This window comes from Rutilus rutilus (genome assembly GCF_951802725.1).
Source record: "Rutilus rutilus genome assembly, chromosome: 16".
Lineage (NCBI taxonomy): Eukaryota > Metazoa > Chordata > Actinopteri > Cypriniformes > Leuciscidae > Rutilus > Rutilus rutilus.
Genome location: NC_140224.1, coordinates 9384808 through 9398940, shown reverse-complemented (window position 1 = coordinate 9398940; position 14133 = coordinate 9384808). Strand labels below are relative to the sequence as shown.

The window sequence follows — 14133 nt, the reverse complement described above, 5'->3', positions numbered from 1 at the left end:
CAAAACTTATTATTGGTATAAAGGTTTTTCCTGTCATTGTGGTGTCTAATGAATTTGTTTTTATGTGTCTGAAGTTGGAGAACATGCTAGGAGGAGATGAGATCTACAAGACCCACATTACCAAACATTTGGTGCCTTGTATTGCCCAGTTTGCTGTCGCCATGGGAGATGACTCGCAGTGGAAAGTTCTCAATTATCAGATTCTGCTTAAGATGCGTCACAGTTCACCCAAGGTATGCAGATTCTTGAGTATGATCAATTAAAAAATACAGTGCTCAAGTTATGTGCCAGTGTGTGTGGTACCAATTTACAGGGCTCAAAAATCAATTATGAAAATTGGTATTGAAATTCATATTTGTGAATAAGAACAATACTGATACCTTCTTTCAAAATTGCACTTATTCCATTGTAATTTGTAAGTTGCTTTAAAGAAATGTGTCTGCTAAATGAATACATGTAAACAAACGTCCAATGAATGCGCTCAGTCATGCACACCAGCTGTAATTTAGATGGACTCTAATAATGCCTTTTGTAATTGGACTAGTTGCACAGTCAAAATAAAGAAAAATCACATGTAAACACATCAAAAGTAATGAACATATGGATTGTAAGGGGTGGGTTAAACCCTTTGTAATCGTTCCAATAGGACATGTTAACACTTGATCAGATTGAAAACCAAAACTGGAAAGTTCTGTGCAGTGACATAGAAATGGCGTAATGACGTATGATGCACGGAACGAGCTGTTGAATATAGTGTAGAAGTGAAAATAAATGTCCCTGTTGGCATTTCTTTTCAGGTGCGTTTCTCTGCACTTGTCATGTTGCTGGAGTTGGCAAGCAAGCTGAAGGAGAACTACATGGTTCTTCTGCCAGAGACAATCCCATTCCTGGCTGAGCTCATGGAGGGTAAGAACATTACATCAGTATTTAATCAAATGAGCTCACATGATTCTGTAACTTCGTGTAAGAACACTTAAAGGGATACTCCACTTTAAAATGAAAATTCTGTCATCATATTCTCACCCTCATGTTGTTTCAATCCTTTATGAATTTCTTTCTTCTGCTGAACAGAAAGGAAGATATTTAGAAGAATATCAGTAACCAGACAGTTTCTGGACTCATTGACTTCCATAGTATATTTTTTCCTACTATGGAAGTCAATGAGACCAGAAACTGTCTGGTTACTGATATTCTTCTAAATATCTTCCTAACGTTTCTTTAACAGTCAGGAATACTTCAGAATTGATTTATTCCTCCTTGTTTTACAGATGAATGTGAGGAAGTTGAGCACCAGGTGCAGAAGGTTATTCATGAAATGGAGTCTGTCCTCGGTGAATCACTGCAGAGCTACTTTTAGAGTCCCAAGACTTTCACACCATCACAGGCGCTTCTCACACCCTCTGAGTGTGCATTCATTATTCTTACATAATATTTACTGATGAACTGTTCTGCTAGAACATGGGTCAGTCTGCCCGCCGGTTCCACAGCACACTTTGTCACCTCACTGGCGGCTTGACCTGTCCTAACTTTGACCTGTGCCCCTTTGAACTGCCCATGCAGAAGTCAATGTAAAATGTGTGGCTTTTTGTAAGCCACAAAATCACTGGATACCACATGCTTTTTCTAAGGTTATATAAAAACGACACGCATGATGTTAATGTGTCTAATTTTTTTAGAAGAGTTTTATGGCATTGAATCTTCCTCTACAATCTGAATATCATAAAAAGATGAGCCTTGGGCATGTGTATTTGTGTTTGATTAAAGTGAAGAAAAAAAAACATGGGTTCAATGAAAGTTCAGGTTGAACAATATGCTCACATTAACAATACAGTTTTAATGGGTTACACATTTAGTATCTCTGCCATGCATATTCAGATCTAAGCTGCCTGTTCACTGTGGTTCTATCTTTCTGGAGCACCTGTAAATATACTGTAATGTGCCTCATATACCTACATAAAAACCACCATTTTGCATGTTATTGTAAAACAATGATGTGAAACTAAAAAGAAACCAATGACTTCAAAATGCCTGGCCAATATGAACCAAATGCAACTAATGATATCAATGTCATAGCATCGGCCTTGACTTTTTAATTATATCAATCAGTTATATCAGTGCTTTGTCTGTTATTTACTATGATGCAATCTTTAACTTTAGATGTGAAAGAGTTACAGTTACATTTGCCTGTTTATTCAAAGGCAATGGACCACAGGCATAATAATATACCATATATAACAACTGTATGGAACCTATATGCAATGGGGTCACTACAGTGTAGGCTACTTGCTAGTGTGTAATGTATTTTACTATGTCCTTGTTACAGACGTTACGTGTACTTACCATAGTAATAACAGTAAATTATGCATACTTACATGCAACTAAACCTCAACCTAATCCTACCCTTGCCCTAGAGTAAGTACATGTACATTACACTTTACTATAATTACACTGTAACAATGACACCTTAAAGGGGACCTATTATGCAAAATTCACTTTTGCATGCTGTTTGGACATAAATGTGTGTTGGCAGTGTGTGTACACAACCGATAAAAATCCACTCATTGTCTCCCAATGACCTGTTTTCAGAATGCGGCTTTAGTGACGTCACTAAAGCCACAGGCCCCGCCCACGAGTGTTGACAGACACTGCCGTTTTAACATAAACCCGCCCTGATCGAGTTCACAGCGAGTTGTACACATCTGCCATTGCTGCACTGATGAGAATGTCTCCCAAGCGTTATAGGTGTTGTGTGGGTTAGGGTTGTGTGATTTTCTAGAGTAAAACTGACGCTTCATCTTTTGTGTGATGTACAATAAACTTTATTAAACTCATCAGTATATTTTTGATCATCATTCGAACGGACCTGGTCCGAAACAGCAGACTTGTAGGCTATTAATAGTGGATACATACAAGCAGATGACAAATACGTTATAACCGTAATTAAACTAAACTATACCTGTTCTGGGGAGGCTGAGAAAAATGTGTATCTCAGCCTCCCCGGGAAAGTCTATGCCAGGGTACTGGAGAGGAGAATACGGCCGACAGTAGAACCTCGGATTCAGGAGGAACAGTGTGGTTTTCGTCACGGTCGTGGAACACTAGACCAGCCCTATACCCTCTCCAGGGTGCTGGAGGGTTCATGGGAGTTTTTCCCAACCAATCCACATGTGCTTTGTGGATTTGGAGAAGGCATTCGACTGTGTCCTTCGCGGCATCTTGTAGAGGGTGCTCTGGGAGTATGGGGTTCGGGGCCCTTTGCTAAAGGCTATCCGGTCCCTGTACGACCGGAGCAGCAGCTTGGTTCGCATTGCCGGCAGTAAGTCAGACTTGTTCCCGGTGCATGTTGGACTCCGGCAGGGCTGCCCTTTGTCGCCGGTTCTGTTCATAATTTTTATGGACAGAATTTCTAGGCGCAGCCAGGGGCCCGAGGGTGTCAGGTTTGGGGACCACATGATTTAATCTCTGCTCTTTACGGATGATGTTGTCGTGCTGGCCCCATCAGACCAGGACCTTCAGCATGCACTGGGACGGTTTGCAGCCGAGTGTGAAGCTGCTGGGATGAGAATCAACACCTCCAAATCCGAGGCCATGGTTCTCAGTCGGAAAAGGGTGGTTTGCCCGCTTCAGGTTGGTGGAGAGTTCCTGCCTCAAGTGGAGGAGTTCAAGTATCTTGGGGTCTTGTTCACGAGTGAGGGAAGGATGGAACGGGAGATTGACAGACGGATCGGTGCAGCCTCTGCAGTAATGCGGTCGCTGTACTGGTCTGTCGTGGTGAAGAAGGAGCTGAGCCGCAAGGCGAAGCTCTCGATTTACCGGTCAATCTACGTTCCTACTCTCACCTATGGTCATGAGCTGTGGGTCATGACCGAAAGGACAAGATCCCCGATACAGGTGTCCGAAATGAGCTTTCTCCGCAGGGTGGCTGGGCGATCCCTTAGAGATAGGGTGAGAAGCTCGGTCACTCGGGAGGAGCTCAGAGTACAGCGCTGCTCCTCCACATCGAGAGGGGACAGCTGAGGTGGCTCGGGCACCTTTTCCGGATGCCTCCTGGACGCCTTCCCGGGAAGGTGTTCCAGGCATGTCCCACCGGGAGGAGACCCCGGGGAAGACCTAGGACACGCTGGAGGGACTATGTCTCCCGGCTGGCCTGGGAACGCCTCGGTGTCCCCCGGAAGAGCTGGAGGAAGCGTCTAGGGAGAGGGAAGTCTGGGCATCCCTGCTTAGACTGATGCCCCCGTGACCCGGCCCCGGATAAGCGGAAGAAGATGGATGGATTTACCTGTTCCATCTCCATACAGCACTCCGACTCTGTAGGCATTATTGTCCGACTCCGGGTCGAAATGAACACCGTTACTGAGAGTTTCTGATATTATCATCATCCCGTGAGATGAAATTGTCCTGAGACTGAGCGTGAGCTCATGAAGCTCCGCCCCCTGTGCCGTGCAGCAGCAGCTTATTTGCATTTAAAGGGCACACACTAAAACAGCGCGTTTTTTCTGAGCACCAAAAAGTGACAATTTAAACATGCTGTAAAAAATGATCTGTTGGGTATTTTGAGCTAAAACTTCACATACACACTCTGGGGACATCAGAGACTTATTTTACATCTTGTGAAAAGGGGCACAATAGGTCCCCTTTAACATACAGTGTAACCGTTATGACTAGGTACTAACCCTGAACCTATCCCTAAACCTATTTTATCTAATCACTCGCTACCCAATACTTGGTTATATAAAGTGTTACCATTATAACCCAGTTATTGTTACATAGTATGTACAGGTGGAACAGGACAGTAAAATAAATTGTATTTTAACATCAAATTTTTAAGATTAAATCTACAGATGAGGATACATTTGTTTATCAGATAAAGTGTTGTAACAGTTTTTTTTATTATATAACTGCTCTCACTTAATTTTAAACAATCTTGTAATGTGACAAATAAATGTTTACAATATTCTGTGTTGTCCCTTATTATGAACTGCATATGAATTTCGGAAAATAATGTTTAAAAGTTAGTTCAGCTATGCAAAAAATGTGTATTAAATAAAATATATATTTTTTAAATGTACTTAATTCTTAAATATTAACTAATAATAATAGGCTAATACTTACAGTTTTTCTCAATTCTCTTCTTGCCTGAACTCATTTAGCTAATTGTAGAAAGGAAGAGGAGGAGGGCAAGAAAGGAGGAGGGACAATATTGCTTTTGATGTCGACAAAGTGCTCTGGCCTGGCCTGACCCGACCCAGTCCAAAGACAAGAAGAAGCACACTGATCACATCTTTACATTCCTACTGTAGTACAGTGCATTGTAGGCTGTATACTGTACAATGAACAAATTGTATGGCCCTGAACATTGTTAACAGTACCATTTGTTTACAGTACTGACTGCTCAATAGATTTTGAATGGTTGCAGGTTCATATCAACAAAGAACAAGAATTACAGTATCACAGAGACAAAGGACAAGTTTGTGAGATGCAGGGTACAGTAGGCTACTGTGAAAATAGGGGGGGGGGAAATGCAAAGAGCAAAGCAGAGTAGTAATTTCTGATCAATTTTGAGCTACTATGATAGAACATGTTTTCGTTCATCAAAAGACAATGACGGAAAAATTTGAAATTTGTTTTGAGATTAAAAATGTAGGTTACTTCTCCCTGAGAACTATGTTACTTTCGAACAATGTGTTTTCTATTTTTTGGTGTATTGTTTACTGACTACTTGATAATAGCCTATATCATTTTGATCACTTTGTTTAGGATTTGAGAGCAGCGTTTGATTTTGAACACAGGTAAAATAACTGTTTTGAGGCGAACGTTTCATTTTGAGTCAGAGGTTTTGTAAATAGTGCTTGAAGATGAGGTTTTGTGTTTAATGTTTTCAGAAAATGGAGCAAGGTTTCAGAAATTGAGAAAAACTGTAATAAAGGCTAAACATTGTACATTTGAGCCAAAATAAATAGGACTGAATTCAGGTTGATTGGGGCAATTTTCCAAGTCATCTCAATGGCAAAGTGTCCCAATCACTCTGAAATTACTTAAAATGACTTAATAAAATAATATTCCTTGATAATAAGATGGAGACGACTTTAAATATATGATATCGCTTATAGTAAAATGTATTTTCTTGATCCTTAATAGAAAAATTTATATTTTCACAATCGCTTAATTTGTTAATGAACCACTTGCTATGCAAATAAGGCGACTGCGGCTTTCAAATGAGAACTTTTCTTGGCCCAATGACTGCCAGCAGCCAGCGTGTCGTCACTCGTCCTGTAATCTGCTTTGATTTGAGCCGCTTTATTCCAGACTGCTGCTGGAGACACTGTAACAGCGATGAAGCGCTTCGGCGAATTAAGAGCCGCTTTTCACATATTCAGGAGAGACCTCCATCATCAGCACAGTGTGGGGATAATAGGTGCGCCTTTCTCTAAAGGACAGGTGAGATATAAGGCCAAAAGTCCTTTTCTCGTTTAAAATAATGATATTCACGAATGAAAAATCATATGTTTGCATGATGTAAATCCACGCATGGTGCAGTATGGTGCCGGTCTAGTGCTCATGTTATTGCCTGTTACTGCAGCAGAGGGATGGTGTGCAGAGAGGAGCAGACCTCATTCGAGCTGCTGGATTGGTGCAGAAACTTAAAGGGCAAGGTGCCACTACTACACCACTACACCTCCTCCTGCTATTTACACTACTTAGCTAGCAATCTTTCAGTAGGCTACAGTAAAATGCATCTAAAATATTTGAAGCAACAATTTTTTCTTTCTTGTTTAATTATTAAATATGCAATTTAATATCATTATACATTTATATTAAATATGCTGAGTACAAATAAAGAGACTGCATGAAATGTTAGGTCAAATGTGATTAAAATTGATTACAATTCAATTCAATTGTGACCATCTATAGTATAAAAAAAAATAATCTAGACTACTTATATGCATTCTTTTACATTTTAACCTAAATATTTATGTTAAAATTGTTACATTTTATTTGTCAACTACACAGTACATACTAATGTGTATTTTAAGAATTTAGGCTGAGTGCAGTCATTGCCATTTCTGTAAAAAGAGCTTTTAATGCTTTATTTCTTCTGAGCCAATACACTAAAAAATGCTGGGTTGTTTTAAAATTAAAATTAAAACTTTAACCCAACAGTTGGGTTTGTCCATATTTGTAACAACCCAGCATTTTTTTTTTTTTTTTTTTTCACGAGGTTATAGCTCTGTGATTGCACAAATGTTTTATAACTTTAAACAGATAGCTGAAGGGACTGATGCCATGAACAGGGATAGTAGATCAGTGCTGCCATGTGTTGTCTTTATTTATTATAAGATGCCATCTCATAGGAGCAGTAACACTGACATTGTTCCACTCCCCTTTCTCTGTGTATTCAATATTGAGGATTGGGTTACTAAATAAGAGTGAAGCATGTATTTGCACATCTTAACTCAAACAAACCTAGTAATGTTTAATGCTGTTGGTATGGTAGATGGTAGAACGGAAAACTCTACATTTTGGAGAAGTCAAATCAGTGACAGGCTGTATTAAATGAGTAATTTATTTAGATATTCATTTAAAGATTTTTGAATCATTCATTTAATATTTGAATAAGCACACTTTTGAAACACCATAAGTCAATGTTAAATCTTCAGCTTTCCTCGTGTATATATCACATACATGTATGTATATATATATAGTATAATGGGCTAAAGGCACACCTTAAGAAAAAAAAATGCTTTTTACTACTCCCATAGTGTATGATAGCAGAAAAAATAGATATTTGTATTGAACATTTATGGAGCAACAGATTTTGTGTGAAAATACATCATAAAAGTGGTTTATTTTGTTTAGAGATCTTATAAATGAATGAGGTGGGGAGGTGGGCCTTTTACCCTTATGTACGTATGTAAATACGATTTATGTATTTCAATTGCATACAAATTTTCCATCCATTGTCAGTCATGCATGAAATATAGAGATAAGATTTCTGTAGATTTTATTTATGTTTATTTTTGGGGGGAGCGCAAGTCCCCTCCCTCATTCACTTTAATTATTTGGAAAAGAGTGCATCAGTAAATTTTTCCTATAGTGTTCCATGGTAAAACTACAAAATCATACGGTTGTGTAAATGATGACAGCATTTTCGTGCTGGGGAGAACTATTCCTTTTAAAAGCTACTTTGTTTGAAGCCCTCTGTCCCTCCCCAGGTTGTGTAGTGAAGGATTATGGGAATCTGACATTTGAAGAAGTTCCCAATGATGAGCCCATCGGCAGGCTGAAGTCTCCGAGAGCAGTCGGCCGAGCCAATGAGCTGCTCTCTGGAGCTGTGCAGAAGATCAAAAGCGATGGTAACACTTGTGTGATGCTGGGAGGAGATCACAGGTGATTGTGTGCTTTCGGTTCTGTTAAATATGACATTTGCAAGCACCAAATCAATATTGAACCTTTATGTGTATTCATTCTCAACAATATGTTTGCTGTTTCTTTCAGCTTGGCGATTGGTTCAATCGCCGGTCATGCCGCCTCAAGACATGAGTTGAGTGTTTTATGGGTGGACGCACATGCAGACATCAACACACCTTTGACCACGCCAACGGGAAACATTCACGGACAACCGATGTCTTACCTCATCCATGAACTGCATTCTAAGGTCTTTAATCATTTCAGCAACTTGTGTTAAAGTTTGTGTAATACGTTACACAGTCAACTCCAACAGATGTTCAACTGTAACATCTTAATCTCCTGGCCATGGCTGGTGTCAGTATCTCTGCCTTTAGCACACTCATAACTAACTAATAAAGGCAAGGCAAGTTTACAGTATGCAGCACATTCCATCCACAATGGTAATTTAAAATGCTTTACATAGAAGGAATAAAAATAAAAAGGTGATGGCTACAAAGAAATCTCTAACGTTAATTTTGGTCATGGCTAGTCTTAAAAAAACAAGACAATTTGATTTAGTTATTGCTTTGACATGACTACTGAAACTAAGGTCTGGCTCCAGAATCACACTGTACTAAGTCCACTGAAGGCAAGTTTGTAGAGAACCCAAGTGCAGTTTATTTACAAAAAAATGATCAAACATAAAACAAAGGCATGGCATGAACTCGCTTACCACAGTGGTTACAGGAAAAATAATACTTGACAGACACATGGGAAACATGAGGGCTTAAATACACAAGACTAAGACTAATGACTAGACAAGGGACACCTGTGAACATAATCAAGACAATGAACCAATGGCATGACACAGTCACATGGGGAGCACATGACTAACACAGGGAAACACATGACAAGACGAACCAAATGATGAACCAAATCAAGACGTGACATATACCCCCTTCTATGGGCGGCTCCCGATGCCCAACATAAAACCAAAACAAGACATCAAAAGTTCAGGAGGGTGGTGTAGCGGAGATGGTCTTGGGAGAGGGATGGAGGGCCAGGCTCATGCAGGGGAACAGAACATGGACATGGCTGGACATGGCTGGCCATGGGTGGGGCAGGAGTCCCCACTGGACACTGGTCAGAGGCTGCAGACTCTGGCGTGGTGGCGGCCATCTTCGCATAGGGATCTGGCGTTGTGGCGGCCATCTTGGCATAGGGATCTGGCGTCGTGGCGGCCATCTTGGGACGAGACTCTGGAACGGCGGCGGCCATCTTGGCCGAGGGCTCACTGGCTGGAGCCGATGTGTGTGCTGCCCACACGCACAAAATAGCCGTGGCCACTATGATCAGTGCTGCATCTTCCAGAGCTAACTCAAGTGTGGTGGCCATCTTGTCCGGCCAGACATGGCGTGAACAGTCTCTTGCTTGGCAGGTACAACATCATGATCAGTATGTAGATTCCAGCATACACCAGTTCTTCCATTTTCTGAATCTTGGAGCAGTTCTAATCCGTCAGTCTGTCGGTGGTGAGCTCTGTGGACAGGGCTCAGCTGAGATTGTGTCCGTGAGCAGAGGTTGTTGTGGCTGCGTGAGGTTGTTATCATTGTCCTTGTCAACTGCATGTCCATTCCGGTGCTAAAGTGAAGTCCTGTGGTCATTCATACTCTGTCCGGGTGTGTGTGTGCCATTCAGGTTGAGTGCATTGGCACACATTTCAGAAGGATGATGGAGGGAGAAGTAGATATTGTCCTTTAGCACCAAGTTTGTTTGGGTGGAGACCATCCTGTTTAAACAGTTGTATCTGACTCCAGAAAAGATTGAAGTTGTCAATGAAGTTCACTCCTTTTATGTTTTTTTGCAGCCATGTATTAAGCCCAAGTAACCGTGAGAACCTATTTGTTCCTCTTGCTAGGAGAGGTCCACCAATGAACGGCTGAACTTTTAGTCTTCTAAGGGTTTCAAAAAGTTCATTGAAATCCCTCTTAGGAGTTCTGACTGCTCTTTGTGAATAGCCTTCTTCCCCACATGGATGATGAGAAGTTTCTAACTTCATAGAAAAAAAGATAAATGAATTGCATTATGCAATTTAAAAAAAAGTTTTCAGTCTTTTAGCTTTACTTGAGATGGCATTTTATGATTTGAAACATTGATAACATTTCGCTTTTTCTAATCTTTCTCAGATTCCCATAATTCCAAATTTCTCATGGTTAAAGCCTTGTGTAGCATCTAAGGACATTGTCTATATTGGACTCCGAGATGTGGACCCAGAAGAACAGTAAGTTTGTAGATTATAATGTTATAATTAAAAGCGCAAAATAATACATAATTGAATGTCCCCCTGTGGTGAAAATCAAGCTTTTAATGTTGTTTATATGTCTCAAAAACGCGGATTGAAATCGCTGGTGTTTCTGACGTCACAAACTACCTTGTAACCAATCACATCTACATGTGATCGTCAACTAGTGGTGTGAGTGAAGGCAGGGCTAATTTGCATATTCATTGAACCACGTATATTAAATGATGACAAGGGTGTAGAGTTACATTCAAGCTGTTTTAAGGCATGAAGAATTTCTTTCAAGGAAAAAACATTTAAAAATGTAATTTTGGTGATCAAAGATGAGTTTTAAGGGATACAGTTATTGACTACAGGGGGACTTTAAGTAAAACAAAGTGCATTATATCACTATTTCAGTGTTCATTATGAAGTCCAACTCATACTTTACATAACAGTTATATCCTGAAGTACCTTGGAATCAAAACGTTCTCCATGACAGAAGTTGATCGACTTGGAATAGCAAAAGTTATGGAGCAGACATGTGATCACATGTTTTCAAAGTAAGTGTGTTACTTTGGGAATCTTTCCTCCGTTTTTTGTAATTATTCAAAATATCTTGAGTAAATATTTATTGTGGAAATATTACTGCTCTTTCTGGATCAGGGTGAAAAAACCTATCCACCTGAGTTATGACATTGATGCATTGGACCCATCAGTGTCCCCTGCAACAGGCACACCTGTAGCGGGAGGACTGACCTATAGAGAGGGGATTTACATCACTGAGCACATCTGTCAAACAGGTGAGAACACGAGGATATGTAGGAAGAGAACTAATTAATAAACCGTGTTGGGGAAAGTTACTTTTAAATGTAATGTGTTACAATATTGCATTACTCCCTAAAAAGTAATTAATTGCGTTACTACTTTTTATGGACAATAATGTGTTACATCTTTCGTTTCGTTTTTTTATTTCACACGTCATCAATGTATCATTAAACACAATTACAGAAGAAACAATGGTCATATGTAGGTCGCGTGAAATGGGGAACCCCAAAGAAGCTACTAAAAGCTGATAACATAAACAACATATAATATACCAACCAAAAACTCAATATACCATAGACACAAAATAAACAAATATATAAATACAACAGAAAACAAACAGACGATCCCAGCACAAGTATAACATATCAACAATCATATGTTATGAGCAATTTTTCCTTGAGATTTTTCTTAAAAATGGAGACAGAATGCAACAATTGAACATTTTCCTCAAGCTCGTTCCAAATCTGCAGTCCCCTACAAACTACATTCAGGCTCGTACATTTTAGTCGTCGTATTTTGCCAGTAATTAAATGTTTTTCCCTTGTGTCATATGTGTGCTGGGGACGACTGATTGGAACAAGCTCACACAATCGGTAATTTAACCTATGAATGACCTGGAATATCATACCGGCATTATGAAAGACATTATATTCGGAAAGCCTTAATAAACCAAGGCGACGAAACAGAGGACGAGTGGGGGTATAGGTTTTTTTCTGTAAAGTCTGTATTTTCTTCAGGTAGCTGGTAAAAGTGTTACACCATATGACATTACAATAGTTTAAATGGGGCTCAAACAAGGTTTTATATAAGGTGAGAAGTGCTGACTGTGGGATCAGTTTTTTCGTAAATTTTTCTCACCTGGGTTAGGCTTGCTTATTTGAATTTTTTATTTAAAAAAAAAAAAAAACTTCTGGAACTCCTCCATGGGACTAGAGACAGGTGTGGTGCACAGGTCATGCTCATTAGCACTCGCACCACCGGCCTTGTAGCCTGGTTCTACCAGACTCTCGTACATTTCATTTGTACAGAGAGTCTGGCCTCTCTCCATTGACAAGCGTTAACTTCCTTGTAGGCGGGTACTCTGTTGAAGTTTAAAACTATTGGATCTGATCAGAGTCACTCTGGATCTGCCATAACCAATTGCTAACGTTTGGTCCTGACGTATGTCAACTCAAACTAGCGCACGATCTCAACGTCATAACTCTCATCCCTCTGTTCGCTGATTGGACCGGTTAAAAATTGATCGGAGAAAACCAAAGAATACACCACAATCCCAGACGGAGTTACTGAAGGAAAATGAAATTGAGCGGAAGTACGTAGGAGGGCGGAGCCAGGCTACCGGCCTTGCTCCGTACCCGCGGCTCTCTGCCCCGCTTGCCACAAAGAGATTTATGTAACTTCCAAGCTGATAAACCGGCAGGTTTTCTGAGATTATTAACCAAAAACTCAGCCCACTTGGCTGATGTGTTAGCGCCACCTTGTGTCAGTTTAAAAATGTACCAAGAGTAGAACAGTGAAAATAATAAGTTTATTTGATTTAATGAATTATAATCAATCTACATTATACCATACATTCTAGATATCAGCATCAGCTAATAAAAAGCCAAATGACCCACTAATTACAATGTTTCTGTGTTTGGCTTTTGCTTAGCAATTTCATTAGCATGATCATTCTTGATACTTTTACATGGCCTGTTGACTTTCTTCTTGACTTTCCTCCAGGACTTCTCTCTGCTGTAGACATCGTGGAAGTGAACCCAAAGCAGGGCAAAACAGAGGATGAAATCACATCAACAGTAAACACTGCTGTGGATCTGTTACTGGGCTGCTTCGGACGGGTCCGCGAGGGTTCTCATGAACCAGATTACAAAATGCCAAATCCATAAATCACAATTTTTTTTTTTTTCAGGCTTCATTCTTGTTATTTTGGTTTCTTTTCCATGATATATACTTACTGTCATTATTTAGACAATCATGTCGTTCCGAATTTAAAAAGACTAAATTGTAATTTACTTTTTTTTTTTCTTGTATAAAAAATGAATTCCAAAGATATATGCAACTTACACCACAGTATATTTCCATAGTGAATGCAGAAAGTAAAAAGTATGTTTGTTATTTCCAAAAATCAAATCAAAAAGCCATTGTTGCCAGGAAGATTAACAATGTAAGAACTAAAACAAGTACAAATATATTTAACCCTATAAAGCTTACTTGCATATCATATTTGATTTGCAATTTTTTTATCGAAATTGTCTCTAAATTATCAACATGTTCAATACTTTGCTGAAAAAAATGTGTGCACAATCTACTACATGCTTTCTTATGCACGTAAAAGGCATTTTACCATCATTCTAAAAATGCTGCCTACCCCTCAAATATCAGCAACTGCAACAAACTGAAGATTTTTGCTCAATTTGGGGATCTGAATAAAACTGAGGTGGTTTTTCATTGAGTATGAGCTCCTTATTCTCACTACTTCAAACTATATGAGCCATAAAAGACTGATGTATCAAATGATACGAAAAAAAAAAAAAAAACTTTAGATTTTCTTTTGTCTAAAGTTAATAAACTGATCCATTAAAAACAAATATATGTCAGGCTTTACAGGGTTAAAAAAAAGAATCAAAATGTTTTTTAAC

At 39.4% G+C, this 14133-nt stretch overlaps 2 protein-coding genes across 3 annotated transcripts in view; both read left to right on the top strand.

Annotated features, from left to right (window-relative positions):
• Nucleotides 1-2830, top strand: part of heatr1 (HEAT repeat containing 1) — a 31439-nt gene extending 28609 nt beyond the window's left edge. For both annotated transcript variants that reach the window (XM_084435010.1, XM_084435011.1), the window contains exons 43-45: nucleotides 75-233; nucleotides 798-906; nucleotides 1269-2830. In XM_084435010.1, coding sequence (XP_084291136.1) covers nucleotides 75-233; nucleotides 798-906; nucleotides 1269-1357 — 357 coding nt within the window. In that variant the 3' untranslated portion in view covers nucleotides 1358-2830. The remainder of the gene's footprint in view (nucleotides 1-74; nucleotides 234-797; nucleotides 907-1268) is intronic.
• A 3471-nt stretch (nucleotides 2831-6301) lies between these two features.
• arg1 (arginase 1) lies at nucleotides 6302-14015 on the top strand. Its single transcript, XM_084435080.1, has 8 exons — nucleotides 6302-6438; nucleotides 6581-6653; nucleotides 8214-8388; nucleotides 8497-8656; nucleotides 10575-10669; nucleotides 11125-11229; nucleotides 11333-11469; nucleotides 13217-14015. Exons 1-8 carry the CDS (start codon nucleotides 6334-6336, stop codon nucleotides 13378-13380), a joined length of 1014 nt encoding a protein of 337 aa, XP_084291206.1. The 5' UTR covers nucleotides 6302-6333; the 3' UTR covers nucleotides 13381-14015.
• The last annotated feature ends 118 nt before the right edge of the window (nucleotides 14016-14133 follow it).

Bases quoted from the DNA above. Each gene is read 5' to 3' on its own strand.
- arg1 (XM_084435080.1), top strand. From the start codon at position 6,334: ATGAAGCGCTTCGGCGAATTAAGAGCCGCTTTTCACATATTCAGGAGA. The intron at 10,670-11,124 runs GTAAGTTTGTAG...TTTACATAACAG, and splicing joins GATGTGGACCCAGAAGAACA to TTATATCCTGAAGTACCTTG. The intron at 11,470-13,216 runs GTGAGAACACGA...ACTTTCCTCCAG, and splicing joins TGAGCACATCTGTCAAACAG to GACTTCTCTCTGCTGTAGAC.